Source organism: Stenella coeruleoalba (genome assembly GCF_951394435.1).
Source record: "Stenella coeruleoalba genome assembly, chromosome: 2".
NCBI classification, from domain to species: Eukaryota; Metazoa; Chordata; class Mammalia; order Artiodactyla; family Delphinidae; genus Stenella; species Stenella coeruleoalba.
This window is the reverse complement of record NC_137147.1, coordinates 164,888,110-164,906,370: the sequence shown is the minus strand read 5'-3', so window position 1 is coordinate 164,906,370 and position 18,261 is coordinate 164,888,110. Positions and strand designations below refer to the sequence as shown.

General features: G+C 42.5%; 1 protein-coding gene across 18 annotated transcripts in view; it reads right to left on the bottom strand.

Annotated features, from left to right (window-relative positions):
• PARD3 (par-3 family cell polarity regulator) overlaps window positions 1-18,261 on the bottom strand; it is a 637,508-nt gene that overhangs the window by 349,819 nt on the left and 269,428 nt on the right. For all 18 annotated transcript variants that reach the window (XM_079913062.1, XM_079913076.1, XM_079913072.1 and 15 more), the window contains exon 4: window positions 1,166-1,344. In XM_079913062.1, coding sequence (XP_079769188.1) covers window positions 1,166-1,344 — 179 coding nt within the window. The remainder of the gene's footprint in view (window positions 1-1,165; window positions 1,345-18,261) is intronic.

Below are 18,261 nucleotides of genomic sequence, written 5' to 3'. Positions count from 1 at the left end.
GATAAAGCATTCTAAATTTTCAGGCTAATCTCAATGAGAAGAAACTCATCACATATCTAATAAAATATAACAGAAGAGTTAAACCCCTCATCCAAAAAAATCAGACTATAGTACATTGTATTTTCTTGGTAGATTCTTCTCAGTTTAAACTTACATATTCCCTTCTTCTTTTTTTTTTTTTCTTTACTTGAACTGGTACGAAGAAGAGTTTGTTGAAATGTGAAACCAAGATAAAAGAAATATTTAAAACAGGTATTTTGACATAGATGCAAAGGATAAATCAAGCAAATATCAAACTACATTGATTTTTACTATTAATATGTGATTAATATATTTCCACACTTCTCGATATGTGTGGTGCTCAATTACTGGCTGCACTGAAAAATGTTTATTAATTCATTCAACAGATGTTTGCTGAGACTCTATTTTATAGATTCAGCAGTGAAAATGACAAGCACAGCTTAAAGCTCATTGGGTAAAAGGTTAGAGGTATAACGGAACGGGATGGTACGGCTTCTGTAGGACTATATGACACGGAGCATTAACACAAATTGGAAAAAAGGTAGACTAAATAGACTAAAATAAACTTATTTATTTAGACTAAATAAATTAGGTCATGGACAAATTAAATTTGGTCAAGGAGAGAATATTATTAAGACTAGACAGTACACTTCCATTTCGTTTCAATTGAGTAGAGAGAGCAAATGACCATGGAGGATGTCCACTTTCATCCTTAACGGTTCACATGCTGTGATTTCTTTAATGTACCTCAGGGGCCAACATGAATATGTGTTTATACATGCACAAAAGATCCCTGTAAGGACATGCAAAAAGCTCATAATGGGGTTTCCCAGGAAGAGACATGGGGTGACCAGCAGACAAGTTAGGACTTAGGAGAGGGCCCTTAGGTGTACATACTTCGTGTTAAAAGGTTTCATTTTTCATCGTAGGAACATATTATCCATTCCAAAAATGGATACATAAATAGATACACAATATATAGCAAGGATTTAATCAGAAAATTCAAGGGCAATACAAAATAAGTTATCTGAACTTTGGTGTGAAGGTCACAGAGGATGTAGCAGGGATGCCATGGAAGCAAAGACCTGGCCCATGGCTGACTCCCATCCCTGATAGAAAGACGACAGGAACTAGAAGCAGTTACCTTCCTGTCACAAGCTGCAGGGCTGCCGGCGGTGTTTTGTTTGAGGAAGCCAGCGGTTGTCGACCAGCGCGTGGGGTTTTTCCGTGAAGGTTCTTCAGAGGAGAAGTTATTATCACTGACAGATGTGGAGAGGCCAATTAAGGCTGGGTCACTGCTTCGTCGGACGTGAAGAGGCATATCTACAACACAAAGCAGCGTTATTAAAGATAACCTAACGTCTGAAAACTACATATTAGGATAAAGGTAGTTAAAGCAAAAGATTAAAGAATAGAATAACACTTTACGGTGACAGTGGGCCAGCCTCCTAAATAGAAATTCCCTTAGCCCCTTTAAAAACGTCACCGCGAAAGAAATATGGTACCTACAGGATATCTGGAGTGAGAAGGCCGGTATGGCATCTGCACTTCACCCTGGTCACCTGTGTGGCTCTGGGCAAGTGGCCTCCCTGTCTTCTGCCTGTGGCCCTTCCTACACAAACAGCAATAAAACAGTACTTCTCTCCTAAGGGTACTGGGAGGACTGACTGAGCTAAAGTGCGTAAGACAGTGTCTGACACACGGTGCGCACTCAATAGAGAGTGACGATAATCACCACTGCTGTTCTTATCATCCTGATATTGGTTTGGCTCGGCTATTAAAGAAACCTGTCAAATAAAACATTTCCTTTGTTTAACAAAGTATTATCAGAAAGTACAGAGCACAGACATGTTTCTTATCCTTAAGAAAACGGAAATCTTAAGAGTAGTACACCAATACGCAGGTAGTGTCTGCCGTATACTCACATACACAATTACATAAAAGATGGTGTTTTAGCAACTGTATTCAAATGAAAGAGGAGTGTGTTTGCAATGACTCTAACAAAATCAACAACAAACCCAGGCTAAAATTTGTAATGGCAGCACTGAGAACATCCTAGCAGATGTGATCACTGTTACAGACAAGGAACAGAACTACAAAACCAGAGAGAAGAATAAAGGCACATGAGTCTGTAGCACTGAGAATCAGAACCAGAAGCCCCACACATCAACAGAGTGAAAAGCATAATGAACATAAGACAAAAATTTTAGATGAAATTACACTTAGAGTAATCTTTTCAAAAACTAGGATACAAGTTAAGTATTTATAAAAAGCCTCTAACAAAGCAGCTTTAGCAGCGAAGGAGTAAACTCATCATTTACCATGAGGAACATTTTTGGAATATTGACGCATTTGCTCAGTGGTGTGGCTACGGAGAACCTTGAGGATATGAAACTAAAGATAGACTATTTACATACATTGAATGTTATATTTAAACCATTGTCAAGCCAATATGTTAAAGCAAATTAGAAACAACCAGAGAAAACAGAAGCATATGAATCATAATAATATTGCATTTAACGTTTGCTTCCAATAAAGGATTTGATAACCAAGAAAGAGCCTGAATAACACTACCAGAGAAAAAAATATACTGAACATTTAATATTGTTGGTGGTTATCTTAACTTGCTGAGAGAAACACATACATGAAAATTATGGGGAAGAATAATTTTCAGTGTGTAAAAAGTGTGTGTAAAAACTTGTGACAGCTCTTGCTGCTTATAATTTGCACCAAAAAAATAAAAATAAAACACAACAAAGAACTATACAGTCACTCTCAAAACAAGTTCACAAAAATGTACATCTAAGGAACTATGTATGTTAATAGTACAATGCTCTTACCATAAAAAAGTTCCCTCTCAATTAACAAAATTGTTCCCAGATTCAAAAATCAAAACTGTAAGCAGAAAAGCAATAAAGTGGGGAGGAGGAAGAATAAAATACTTCTGGGAAATTACAATAATGCTCCTTAGATATGAGCTCTGTTGCTTTCCAATTAACAGGGTCGCTGATTACTCAGTTGTTAAGGAATTCTGTAGTATCCCTCAAGTTGTGTGTGTGTGTGTGTATTAAGTCTAAAAGAAGCACTATTAGTTCACAAAAGGCCTTTTAAAATGGTACAGAGGTAATGACTGAAAGCAGTACCCACAATAATAAAATTACCACATGAAAGTCCATTTCAACCCCCAAATAAATTCAGGGACTATAAATTTCACCAAATTCACTTGGACACAATAAAACAGCTTACTCAACCTGTTTTTGAAAATTTCCCCAAGAGAAATACATTGCAGACATGATTCAGATTAGATGAATTAGGATCATCATCTTCTGAAGGGACATGGTCTCTGTGTTAATCTGTTAGTCTGAAACAGACACAAATAATTAGCACTCTACCTCTTTGTATCTGTAACTCTCAAAATTCTAGATGCAGGGAAAGAAAGAGGATTCGAGGCCAGGGGGGTTACAGCAGGACTGCAGACCCTTGGGTTGCACCTTCTGGGGAGATGCTGGGGCACAGCCCCCAGGCAGCATCTACATCAACCACACTGTAAAGGATGTCCCAGGAGACGTGCTACTAGGCAGCCCTTCCTACGAGTTGGTCACAATTCATTCCACTTCTTGTTTTCATTTTAGTGATACCGATAAAAGAAATGAATATAAGGACAGTCTGGATCTTTCATTTGCACCATCCTGTAACTGAGTACCCCCATGCAGTTTCAGACCCCATGGTTACAGTGGTGACCACAGTCAAATTCAGGAAGGTGTCCTAGATTGGATTACCAGGCGAATGAGAAAAGAACAGAACTCATTTTAAAAAGTAAACAACGTGTTCTCAACAAAGGAACGCCAAGTGACATCATGATGAACTTGAAGTTAAGGTTTTCTTGCAATTGTTCAGCTGCAAGAACAGAGTATCAGAGTGCACACGGGCAGCAAAACTGGGTCCAAATATAAAGACCCTGTAACACACCACGTGTCCATGCCCATACTGCCTACGATTTAGACACGGTGTCTCACACTGATGGTGAAAATCTACATTTTTATTGGTTTATAATTTCTTTGTTTTATGGTTGTGTGAAAATTATGTCATTTTCATCCAGTTTATACACACACACACACACACACACACACACACACACACACAGATTAAATAACATTAAAAAACCAGTGACTTGAAAGGATCTGAATCTTTTTTTGTTTTTAACGTTAGTCCCAATGGAGGAACATGCAACCTGCTTCACAGATGAGTAAGCGGAGGTTCGGAGAGGTGACAGGAGGAGCACAGGGACACTTTCCTGTCCAGAACTTGAGGCGCCTGGGTCAGTGCTCCATCACCACCCAAATCATGAAATTAATTCTATTATTCAACCATTCATTGGAAAACAAACTCCACTTCTAGCTACTTGCAGATATAAACATTAGTCTCAATTTTGTAAAAGGGAAGAATTTTGTTGTTTTCACAGTAAAATTACTTACACCTAGAAATCAAACACCGGTTTTAACTAATAGCATCATTAGATTTGGGAGAGTTAAAGAACTATTACATCAGCTATACATACAGACTGAAACAACTGGAGCCCCAATTTCAAAAATGCTAAAATAGGAGAACGAAAGAAAAAACCTCTACTGGTTCAACAGAGGAAGTATGATGTATAAGATGACGTAGCATGCCCCAAGCGAGACCCGCCTACATCGGTATTTCTCAACTCTGACCTCAGGACCCTTTCACACATACTAAAAATTACTGAGGGCCCCCAAGAGCTTTTGTTTATGTGGATTATAGCTAGGGATATTTACCATACTGGAAGTGAAAATGAAAAAAAAATTTAATATTTATTCATTTTTAAGTTAACAATAATAAACCTATTACATGTTAACATAAACAACAGGATTTTGTGAAAACAATTTTACAAAATAAAGCATATGTAGTGGGGTAGCAGCACTTTTTCACATTGTGCTTGGTAGCAGACATCTGGGTTCTCACTGCTGCTTCTGCATTCAACCTGCTGCGATATGACCTAGTATACGAAGAGAAAACTAGCTCCACAAATATTTAGCTGGGAGAGGAAATCAAATGTTAGTAATCTTTTCAGATAACTGTAAATCTTCTTCTTTGATAGCACACCAAAACTTGAGAAATTAGTTTCTCAAAGGTCAGCTACAATATGGAATGTAAACTTCCCGTTCTCTGTTACATTTGTCTGTCTTACACCTGGAATGGATCTTTCACCCGTGACAAATTTTGTAACATTAGTTATTTGGAATATATTATTAATTGGGTTTTGCCAATCTTCTGAATGTTGATATATTTCTTTATATCAGAAAATCACATATGTGAATATCATAACCAATTCCATCAGAAAAATCATTAAGTACTGGGAAGTTGTCATGCTCACAGTGGGATGTAAGTTTTTCCAAAATCTAATTCTACTAGAAAGCTTGAATGTTATCTTTGGCAACAAATATTGTCAGTCATTTGCCATGTAGTGACAGGCTCACTTCATCCATTTTCTAGAAACCCTGCCAGACACCAAAGTCTGAATAAGCACAGTTTTTCCAGCCTCCTTTCAAACAAAAATAGCGTTCCGCTAAAAATGGTTACCTCAGCTTACAACTCAAATTATCACATGAAAGTTTTTCTCAATAAACCACTGATCTTCAATACGTACAAGTACTTTAGTCCTACCATCTATGCTATCACACAAAATACTAAATTGTGTACTCAAGGGTCAGGATTTTTTTAAGTCATCATTTTGCTGCTTCGTCAAGAATAGGAGATAAAATGGCTTTTTTCCTTAAACTGCGGGTGAGTTGGGTGAAGAATACATTTGGTGCTGCCGTCTCACTTTGTGCCAAGGAGCCTGCCTCTTACCCATCAGGGTCTGGGCACCACTGGTGCAGATGTCAACCCAGTGAACAACACAAAATGTTTCTGGAACATAATGAAAAGAGTTTTGCCTAACAGTCTCCCTGAAATGGCCTTATTGATGTGAAGGAACCATAGACCACACACATTAAGAACCACTGGCCTGAACGCATAATCCTGGCACGTTGGTTCACCTCACTGGACCTCAGTCTCCCCATCTATAAAACCAGAGGCTGCACTAATGGGGACAGAAGATCCTTTTGATGCTAAAAATTGTGTGATTCCACATTGGATACACTTCTATACTAGTATTCATCCACCAAACCTCATCCTAACAGAACTTAAAACAATTTATGAAGATGTACTAGAAAAAAATAGAACAGCATTTCAAAATAGTATCAACAGGAATTACCAGTTGCCTCTAAATAAGGGAAAGTATTACAAGCAACAAAGGAGGATGAAGATGCAGAGAGTCGTGGGGAACAGTGCAGAAGTAGCCACAACTGGCGTGAGGTCTTTGGAGGAACCGAACTTGATTCTAAGGAAAGAGATTCTTCCAAACGTCTGGTCTTATCAACAAAAAGAAGCACGCAACACAACTGCCTGATTCATCTGACAAGCTCCCCACCTCTCACTGTACTGATAAAGCATAATATTGCAGAAAGAATGCAATTTTGTCTTGGCCTCAGAGAAATAAAATACAAATATGGCCTTTTTGCCTATAATTTGCTCCATATTTCTGGGGCTCGCAGCCTATTTCAGCATTACTAATAATCTGATGTAATTTGTGTTCTTCAGAGCAATTAGAAATAATGGGAGCTTCTCATTTCAGGTAATTTGGTCATTATTATTACGATTCCTCACCCTCCATTTTAGGAAAATCAATGCCTTTCAAAACATGATAGTAAAACTTTCTCTCCTCATAATCTTCTGAGTTATTTAATATATATATTTTCAAAGTATAGCCTCTGAAATATTAACAAGAAAATTCAAAGATGAGGATCTTCAATAATTAAGCTACTGGATGAAGCACACGGGGGGTGGGCGCGATGTCACCGGGTCCCGGATAGCTGTTTGATGTGTGCCTTCCTTTGAAGAGTGGATAAAACAGCAATAAACCCTCATCACAAGATCTCAAATTCTCTGTGGCACTAATGCACTGTAAATATTGATTTGCTTCTCTAGATTAGGTGCCTTTTAAATAAGTGGGAAAATGGAACATCTAATAATGAATTAGAACAAATACTAAAAGGGAAGATACATACTTTTTTTTTTTTTTTTTGCAGTACACAGGCCTCTCACTGCTGTGGCCTCTCCCGTTGCAGAGCACAGGCTCTGGACGCACAGACTCAGCAGCCATGGCTCACGGGCCCAGCCACTCCGCGGCATGTGGGATCTTCCCGGACCGGGGCACGAACCCATGTCCCCTGCATCATCAGGTGGACTCTCAACCACTGTGCCACCAGGGAAGCCCCAGATACATACATTTTTAACGGTTACACATTGCACCCCTACACCTAATCAACTTTCCCAATGTTTCTCTTCTTTTATTCAAGTGATTTTTAAATTATTTACCCACTCAAGGCAATGAAGAAACCTTTTCCATAAGACAGGCAGCAGTCATCAAGGTATTTAACCAAATCTAAAAATAATACGTATGCAGTGACACAAGTTCTATTAGAATATACGATGCAAACGGCATAATTACTCTTCATGCGAAATGAAGACTATCTCCCCCATCTTTCGGGCAATTACACATTTCCTAAAGACACATCTCACAGTGAGAAGGACCAAGTTATTAACACATGCCACAGGGAGAAAAATCTGGCATCAGGATTGCAAAGTCCACCTTCCAATATAAGTTGCCCCTTTTTATCAAGGTATTTATCAGTATTTCACTTACTGAGATAAAATCCTTGGAGGAAATCTAGGGAAGGCAAGGCAGGAAATAAGCTTGAAAAAACAATGAATGGGGCTTCCCTGGTGGCGCAGTGGTTGACAGTCCGCCTGCCGATGCGGGGGACGTGGGTTCGTGCCCCGGTCTGGGAGGATCCCACATGCCGCGGAGCGGCTGGGCCCGTGAGCCATGGCTGCTGAGCCTGTGCGTCCAGAGTCTGTGCTCCACAACGGGAGAGGCCACAACAGTGAGAGGCCCGCGTACAGCGCAAAAAAAAACAAAAACTGAATGACTCAGAGAGAAGGATATAAAGTGACTTTATCACCCTGTTATTATATATACATTATATCTATACAAGCAATAAATAAAGAATACTATAGTTGGAAGGCGCCTTAGAGATAAATTGAAATACCACATTTACAGATAAGTGCACTGAGGCCTGGACAGAGACTGTAGGGCTGGGTCAAAGGTCACACTGCTCCTCTGTGACCCAGCTGTCCCTGGAGTGCCTGTCAATAGACTCTTCATCCGTGCCATTTGGAGCTGACCGCACTGCTGTCCAGGAAGCACTAAGACGTGTCAAAGCCACAATATGCTTCCACTTCACTAGAGATAACAGGTGATTCCCCGGATAGATTGAGTTTAAAATAGTAAATAAAAGCCCTCCAAAGAATTAAACAGAAGGTCCCAGGCGAGATGTCTCGAGGTCAAGGCCTGCAGCCACCCGGACGGAAGGCATCTCTCTAACCCTGTCTCCTAGAACACTCTCCTCCCGCCGCACCCATCCTGGCGCCCTGCTGACCACCCACACCGACGGCTCCTCCAATATGCTCCACACTCAGGTGCCTCCGTGCCTCCCCTCCACCCCACCCCAAGAAGCCTCTAGCCTCCACCCAAGCCCGTTCTCACTGCACAGGGTCCTATGCCCCGGGGCTGCTCCTCGAAGGGCGCCAACTCCTCAAATCCATCCAATCGAGCAGCAGAGGGCTGACTCGGGAAGGGGCAATTAAGGAAAGTTTAAAGGAAGGACAAATACACGACAGGATTAAGGAAAAGCAGCCGGGGATGAAGTACCCAAGAGGCAAGGGGAGCGGAGGGTTTCACTGCAGGGACACAGCCACCAGCACCGCACAGCCGGGCAGGGCTCCCGTCCCTCTCCATCAGCACCCGGCCATCGGTGCATCCCCCGCCTAACCAGGCCACACGAGAGAGCCTGGAGCCCGCGGACACTCCCACTCCGAGAAGAGTCGGCCCTTGCCCTGGCGGCAGCAGCACCGACAGCGGGCCTGCAGGAGCTCAGGACGCCAGTGAGATTCCTCTACCCCTTTCTCCCACTCCACTTTGCCCCTCCTCCCAACAGCATCAGCCCAGCGTGCACCTGGAGGACAGGTCTTCACGCTATCATTGCAACCGCCCCGCCTCCCTCCCTGCACGCATGCGCACATGCCCCCAAAGTGGGAACCTAAATTTTTCTTAGTTAAGATACCTCAGTCAGTGGGACTTCCCCGTGGTTAGGAGTCTGCCTGCCAATGCAGGGGACACGGGTTCAAGCCCCGGTCCGGGAAGATCCCCCATGCCCGCGGAGCAAGTAAGCCGGTGCGCCACAACTACTGAGCCTGCGCTCTAGAGCCCGTGCTCCTCAACAAGAGAAGCCACCGCAATGCGAAGCGCACTTACCGCAACGAAGAGTAGCCCCCGCGAGCCGCAACTAGAGAAAGGCCGTGTGCAGCAACGAAGACCCACCCAACGCAGCCAAAAATTAAATAATTAATTAATTAAAAAAAAAAAGATACATCAGTCAGCAAAAATACTTCCTAACCGTTAAAGATTTCATTCGGGGGTGGCTTTCCTGTGGTCCCTGAGGGTAGGAGAGAGTGGTTCTGGTCTGGCTGCAGAGGTGGAAAGCCTTTCATGGTTGCCTCCCGGCCTTCTGGGGGAGGGGAGGGCTGGCCTGAGGCCATTATGGGAGTGACCAGGGGCTTATAAAAATGTGCACTGGCTACTAAATGCGGACATAAAAACTCAGTGTCCCCAAATCCTTTGCTAAGACAGAACTTGGGAACAGGGTGGGTGCTGTCAGGGTCCTGAGCTCCCTCCAGGCCCATGGGGAACACCCAGGCAGCCCCAAGAGCAGAGAAAACAGTGCTTCCAAGGGCTACCTTGGCCCTTTCACTGATTTGGGGTCCCCTTTCTGTTCTGCTGTGGCAGGTGTGAAGTCAACACGCACTTGCCAACATCTACTAGACACAGCTCTTCTAGAGAGGTTGTGTATTGTGGAAAAATCACTCCAAGTGAATCCCACTCTGACCATTCAAATACTCCAGCAGACCCCCACCTGCCCGGCGAGGGCTAAGGACAGGTAAAACCAGGTGTGAGTGGAAGGGAGGAGGCGAGGGTAAGAAGAGGAATGACACCCCAGGGTGCCAACGCAACTCAAGCCAGGGCGGTGAGCGGCACAGCCACGTGCACAGGGGGCACGGGGGACTTTCTCTAGGACAAGACTGTGGGAAACTTTGGCTGCTAATTTCTGTATTTTCAGAAAAATACCTTAAGAGAGCAAGGAGGGGATTGAAGTTGAGAACACAAGAGAGTGAGCGGGTAAGCAGCAGACGGGAGCAGGAGCACCCACGGGGCAGCGGGGAGCAGGTAGGAGCTACTCCCGAGCTCTTCTTACAAAATGAACAAAATACTCGGAGAAAGACCAGGAAAAGGCGGGGGGACTTCTGTGTTACTGCGAGTGGTGATGCTTTCCCTCCCAGATGTGTGCTGAGCCCTGCACGTGCCCTCTATTTCCAGGGACAGTCACCCCAGCTGGAGGGCGAGGACCGCGCACCTCAAGGCCGGCTCTGTCTTCCTCACTGCCTGATCCCGGGACCCAGAGTGGCCCCTGGAAGAGAAAGTACCTGATTCCAGTTGTGCGTGGCAGCTGTGCTGTGAGACCACTGCTAACCTTCCCAGAATTCGGAAATACTGAAGCACTGGTCCAGAAGGGGCCACAGGTGAGGTCGGAGCCTCTGCTCCCAGCAATTTCATCAACCCATCCATGAATGGCTGTGTTTTACATGCGTTTCTGTTTAGAGACACCTCATTTCATAGATATTGATTCGTGAACATGAAACTCACAGCCAACAGGACTAACTCTCATGCCTGATTGAAGATGAGCTAACGTGTATTTTCTCCATAAGGCGCATCACAGACTTCTTGTACTCAGGAGCACAAAACAGCATTTTATGTTCGGGGGTCATTTTGAACAGCAAAATCACCAACCAAAAGCACAAAAATGTGAAAAACATGGCACCAAATAGACAATGAAAGGGACCCTGTTTACAGTATGAGCACTGAAAAAGAGGCAGAAGGTCCTTGCTCACCATCAACTGGGGACACGTGCGACTGGATTCAACAATATTTGTGGGAACCTCCACAAAGAGTGAGGTCCAACTGTACCTTCTCCCATAGATATTTGTCAAATGAATAATCGACTCAGAGACCTTTAAAAGAGAACCACCCCCACTTCCTCCAGGTTCCTCCCCAGATACTGCTCTCTGGCTTCTTTCCTTGACAAGCGATCTCGGAGAAAGAGGAGCTGACTGCTTCATCCCTCCCTTTTCCTTTAACCCACTATTATGTGGCTTCCTCCCCACCAGCCCACCGATACAGAACCAGAAACCTCCCTGTCTTTATCAGCAGGTACTTTTGAGCCCCAGTCTCTGGGGAGCTCAGGGTGTGGCGCAGACACGGCCTCTGCCTTTGTGGAGGCTGCAGCGCGGTGGAAAAGGCAGACGAATCACCCAGCCCCGCGCAGTGTGATCATGATGCTTCAGGAGGAAAGCCAAGAGCCACCAGAACACCTAAGCGGGTACCTTTCCGAGAGCATCCTCGAAGACTTCACGACAGAAGGGACGGCTAAATTCTCCCTGCAGTCCTTTCACACTCCTGGGGTCTCCTCTCTTAGGAAGCCCTGACCACTTCTACAAGGGGCTCCTCTTATGGCCTGATCCCACCAGCGTATCTGCCGCGCTGTCATCCTGGGTTTGGGGATCCGCCTCCCCTGAGCACACAGCTCCTAGAGAATAACACTGCACTTGTCACCATCACACTCCCCAGGGGGTCACCCTGAACAAGTGCTGAACCATCGAAGAAGTGAATGAATAAGACATCAATGCTGAAGGTTTGGGTTTGTGCGTTTTGGGTTTTGTTTGCTTGTGGTGATGGTGGTGTTTGACCAGTGGGGTGGACAGAAAGGAAGAAAACATGCAGCCAGAGAAAACTGCAGGGGCAGAGGCCAGACGCTTAAGTTCTACAGAATTAAAAGGACTGCAAGCAATTCCGTGTGGCTAAAGGGTAGAGTTAAAGAAGTGATGTAGAAAGTGAATGCCAGGGAGGGAGCCCTGGATGAGCCAAGCAGGGTCTTGTAAGTCAGAAATTCTCACACTTTAATGTGTACGCAACGTGCCAGGGGATCTTGTTAAGACGATTCCATAGATCTCAGGTCATGGAAGATGAAATTCAGCCTTTCTAGCGTCCACCACCACACTTCAGGATTCCACGTAGCAGGACTGCACTATGCTGAAACTTTCTTGAGCTGCGCTGAAGACTTCTGGTGCACTCTCATCACCTCGTGTGTGCCTTCCCTCCAGCCTGGCCACCTGGATGCATCCCTTACAGAACACCCATAACACCTTTGCTAAACCACACGTCAGATGTCATGACTCAGAACGGTTGGTACAGTCGGGTCACAGGACATCAGATTAAGCCCTGGCACCTACCCCCGTGATCAGAGTAGCACCTCTCCACCCTACACTCAGATCCAGCTGGAACGCTCTGAAGTGACCAGAGGCCACATACTCCTCCAGACCTCGTCCTTTCCTCCCCATTCCACTCCATCTTCACCACTCTAAGGTCAGCCTGGAAGGTACCACCTTCTCTAAGGAGTACCCATGGTTCTGAAAGCGTAAGTGACACCACTCCTTGTGTTAATTTCACTGATTAGAACCAGTACTCTCCCATCTGTCTCCCTCATTAATCTTAGAGGTTCCACCCCAGCAAATGTTTGCTAAAATGTTGTTGTATAAATAAAAGAGATGAACGAATGTGACTATCCATCCACCTCCATCCTTTTCACATTGATTGTCTCAAGTATTATAAGGGCTACCTTTTTAGCAAAGAAAAAACAATTACAGATATTAGATGGCCAGAGGAGACCAAAAAAAAAAGGCGGCGGCGGGGGGGGGGGGGTTTCTCCTGGGAGAAGCTCAAAGAATTGTTAATTGACATATTGGTGATAAACTCTCTCTGGCCAAGAATCTCAACAACATTCTACTAATTTTTTATTATTAACTTCGCACTATTGTTCTTCACGCAGTGTGCTCTCCGAAGAGAATATTTGAGTACAAGCAAATCTAAATTAATTCTTCACATAAAATTTTATATGTTTATCCATATCAAATCCTTTATATCACTTTCACTGTACCAATTTAGTTCAACAATCATGTAAATGAAGTTTTGAAATTATCAACTTCATCTGACAAGTCATCTGTCTTTCAAAATTGTTGACTATTGATTGCATTGGAGATATTCTCTAAATGCTCAATGCCCTTTCTCCTTTGACATTTGTCTTCTATTATTTTATTAAGGATTCAAGTACCTCAGTAACTGTCAAGTTAACTTTTGATTAGCATTATTCTCCCGTTCCTTTATTTCATAATACTATACGAAAGTGTAATATTTTTCTCCTAACTAGGGACCAGCTTTTCCCTAATTTCACAAGCCAATTTTCTGTTACATAAGGATGTACATCTGAAGGTCCTCTACTGTACTAGACTTTATAATTAGTTCACTAGCACATTAAACATCATCAACTACTTCACAATGGCAAGGCCTTTCTCAGCTCTCAGGTGTTAAACTTCCACTAGAGTCTCTACACTTCATTTTGCCCATATACAGACTCTTCATCTTGAACTTGAATCTTCATGGTACTAAAAGCTATACAAGAATGTATCAGAAGTCATTCACTCAATACAAATATCTACCGAGCGCCTACCGTGTGCTAGGCACTCTTCTAGTTGCTGCCATTAAGTGATCCCTCGAGGACTGTACATTCTGGTGATGTAGGTCACCAGAGAGATCCCTTGTACACTTCCCTCACTGAGAGGATGAGAACAATGGATAAACAAATAAGTGCAGATGATGTCACGAGGTGATCAGTACTGTAAAGTAAAATGAAGCCGAGGAAGACATCAGGGCTGCAGAAAGTGGAGAAATGCTAGTTTATCCCAGGGGGAGTCTGACGGCGGCACTGCAAAAGCATTTGAATAGCTCATTATCCACTTTCCTGTCCTGAGTGTTCCAGTTTCAAATTAATTCCTTGTACACCCTGGCTATTCATAAAGCCATTTGGCCCTGGCCGCTACAAGGCGGCAATAAGACTGCATGGTTCCAAAACATATGGCCGCATGTCTGTTTGTGTTACCTTCAAAGTGCAGAGGTCTCTCATTGCTAATATAATCCATTCCTCCTTCTCCTTGAGGAAAGAGCCATGTAAAGCAAATACGGCCTGATCATTTATAACAAGCCAATTAAGTCTGTAATCACTAACATTCGTCGATCATTTACTATGGGTCATGCATGTGCTAAGAACCTTACTGCATTAATTGATCATCTCCTCAGAACAAGGCTACAAAACAGGTTACATTATTACTCCCATCTTATAGGTAGGGAGACTGGTGTTACAGGGTTAAGATATCTTGGCTGAAGTTAACCTATCAGTAAGTGGTGGAGACAAATCCAAGCCTTGATAGTCAGGCCACAGAGAGCATGCCCCTCTCCAGGAAGCACGGAATCCTGCAACACCAAGAACGGAAGGATCAGGCTCTGAGTTATTCACACCTTCCTCACCAACCTCTACCATCGTGGTCTCACCCGAGGCAGGACAGCAGCAAATGCATGTGAGCTGCACTCACTCACTCACACCGAACCTCAGAGCTGCAGAAACATCACTGTCACTGAGCCAATGGCTCACCTGATGTTTGGACCTTTGTGATCCTTTCCACAGGTGAAAAGAAAGGTCATGAAAGAACTTCAGAATGAAACAGGGTCCCTTTAGCTAGGACTGGCAAACAAATGATGCTTTTAACTTCATCACAATTCATTTTATTCTTAGGGGATTTGTGGGGAGGAATGAGGAGTGGCACAGTGAAGGGGGGGACCTCATGGAGAATGTGTGTGTGTGTGTGTGTGTGTGTGTGTGTGTGTGTGTGTGTGTGTTTAAAACTAAACACTTCATACTTCATATCTACGTAGGGAACATTTATCTGGATTAACAGGTTCAATCTGTATGTTCACAGTATGTCACCACAATCTTGTGAAATAGGCTATATATTCACCAAAAGAGTCTTTTCAGTCAAGTACATCCTCAATTTAGGATAATAATGCCTGGAATTAAGGGCTAACTTAATAAGGGCTCACTCAATAAGGGCTAACTCTCTTTCTCTCACCTGCAGCTCTCCTTTATCTGACCTTAGTAAAAGGTCGGAAATCCAGGTCAGTACTAAGGTTTTTCCGTCTCCACCTCGCACTTGTTCGTACATTCTTTGAGTTACATCTGTGGCTCCAAATCTTCACTAGTCATTAGAATGATCTGGGACTATCCTGGAAAATGCTGATTCCTGGGCCGCCCACCCAGAAATCGTGAAATTTGGGTCTAGGATGAGGGTCGGGCGTTATTTTTACAAGCTCTCCAGGCAACTGTAACTGCAACCAAGGCGGAGAATCACTGCTCTAGGCTGGAGAGCACTGCACATCCATCCTAAGAGATCTTGTTAAAAATACAGATTCTGATTCAGTAGGTCCAGGGTGGGGCCTGAGAGGCCGCATCTCTAACAAGTCCCAGGTGGTGCCTTGGAGTAGCAAGGCCCCTATCTGTGCTGCCCAGTAAGTAGCCATTAGCCACCCCGGCCTCTTAAATCCCGTTCCTGGGTCTCCCCTGCCTCATTTCAAGGACTCAACAGCTGCATGGGGTCAGTGGCTACCACGGTGCACAAAATACACGTCACTGAAATTTTTTTATATATAAACAATTTTGTCAGACACCGAATTTAGCTTAGCAAAAATATAATTAATCATTAGTTCTACACTCTCAGTTTTATTAACTTTTAATCACTAAGAAAGGATAAGACATAAGGCAGTCCTGCTTCTTTTTAACTTTAATTAGAAAACATTATATAGAGAGAACAATTTTCCAAATTATTTGATATAAGGAAAATAACCTACATTTTCTAAGATTTCATTGGACTTTTTTATGTAATATTTTCATGTGTGCATTTGCACATTTTGGGAATCATAATACATGTCCATGACTCCCCAAAGAAACAAAACAAATATTTACAGAAGAAATTTTTTATTAAAGTGCTATATTTGGAATGAACCCACTGTGACAATTCAAATCCTACTGCAAATCTGTACACAACATAGAAACTTCCAGTAATAATTGGGGGAGGGAATATTATTTTAAGAAAACCAAGCAACTGCTTGGCTGCTTTTTAATTGAGGAGATAAAGCACTTTAATATAGATAACACATTTCTAATATTTAAGAAGCACTTTTACAACTATAAAGCCACGAACTTTACCCACAACTCTGACAGCCTGACAAGCAAGCGAAGAGAATTCAACCCAATAGTAGTTTCCTAGGCAACAAGCACAGATACGACCAGTGGAAAAAATGAAAAGAAGGAAAAGCATTGAAGCATTTCCAGTGGGCTTGAGAAATAGATTTTAATTGTCAAAATGCCACAAAGACAACAATATTGAAAATCATTTCACTGAAAACGATTCAAAGCAGAATGCCATTTTCATTATGGCAAACGAGGTGTGGAGAAATAGAAAAATTAGTTTCCTTGCCTTTGCTCTGAATTAAGTAGGGATGGTAATCAATCTTGTTTGATTTTACAAAATCTATCTACATTAGTATAGATTTTTAATATGCCTCCTTACTTTTCTCCACAAATGTGACTATCTGCTGATTCAACGTACAAAAGAGAGTCACCAGGATGACGGGGTAGCACAGGATACAGGGTGCGTCTGGGCATCCTCTGTTACAAAGACATGCTCATACGTGCTTCGGTCTTACTTCAAAAGTAAACCACACACACACACACACAAAAGTAAACCACACACTTCACAACACAGATTAAAATAGCACTGGGTTGTCCATATTCTCACCAGGCTTCTGTTTCCTCATCTATAACAAGAAGGGCTTGGATTCAAACTCAAAAACCTTTCTGGCTCTAACAGCTTTTGACTTTTAGAAATAAAGTATAGAAGGGCTCTTTTGTCTAAAAACATTGAAACAAAACAAACACTATATTCTAAGCCATTTTAAAACTTTTTCTTCATAGGATCTAAACGTTGACAGTTAACCTTTAGAAAATAATATTATAAATGTCCCACCTCACAGGTATTAAAATGTCTACATTTTACATCAGTTTTTGTAACCATGATGGCATTTGCTCTCATATCTAAGTCAGGAACATTTACTTGGATTAACAGAAATGTGCTGGATGCTCATAATTTATATTTTCACACAATGTGCCACTACAAGCTTGTGAAATAGTCTGTATTTTCACCAGAAGAGTCTTTCCGGCCAATCGTTTAGTCAATTGGAACTTAGGTTGAATTGATCAATTAATTCAGGCAAAACTACCAATTTAGTAGTTGCAGGCAAATGTCCCAGAAGTGTTTTTCTGATAATTCACCTTTCAGTGATTGGTAAATTAAGGGAATGAATAGCAAAATGGGGCTTCCAAACAAGAATATGTTCACTGTTTTTTCTTTTTCTATCTTGTCTATCCAACAAAGCCAGATTAATACCTTATAATCCATTCCCCAGAGCCCTTGAACTTCATTAGATCCCGTTTAATGCCATCATGCTCCTCTGGAATTGCCTCCATTCACTTACATTGGCTTTTCTTTTGGCTTTTCATCTTACTCTCTAGATTCTTTTCCTGTTCACTCTTCAGAACACTGAGTGTCAAAGTACCTCCATAGAAATAAGCTCCTTCATACGTGATATGTGTAAGATCAACTGAAAGAAAATTTAAACAATATGGCCATTAAAAGAAAAATGAAAAGAGTAAGTGCTAAAAGAACCCCATAGGTAGACGGACTGAAATTATGTGCACGTCTGCGAGGAGGCTGACAAAGCCTGTATTTGGTCAGGAAGTTTGAAAAGGAAGGAAATGTTAAAAGATTGATCTTGCTTCCCTTTTCACAAGAGCTGCCAGGGAGCAAGCCCAAAGTTTTGTGGACCTAAATGTATACTATGTGATAGATGGTACAGACATACATTACATAGAGATAAATTTTCTTTTCCTCTGTCTTAGTTTTCAACTTACATTTTCCTTTTCACATTTTCCTTTTCCTTTTTCACAATTCTCTATTTTTATTTTCTAATTATTGTTTTTATTGTTATTTTAGAGACCA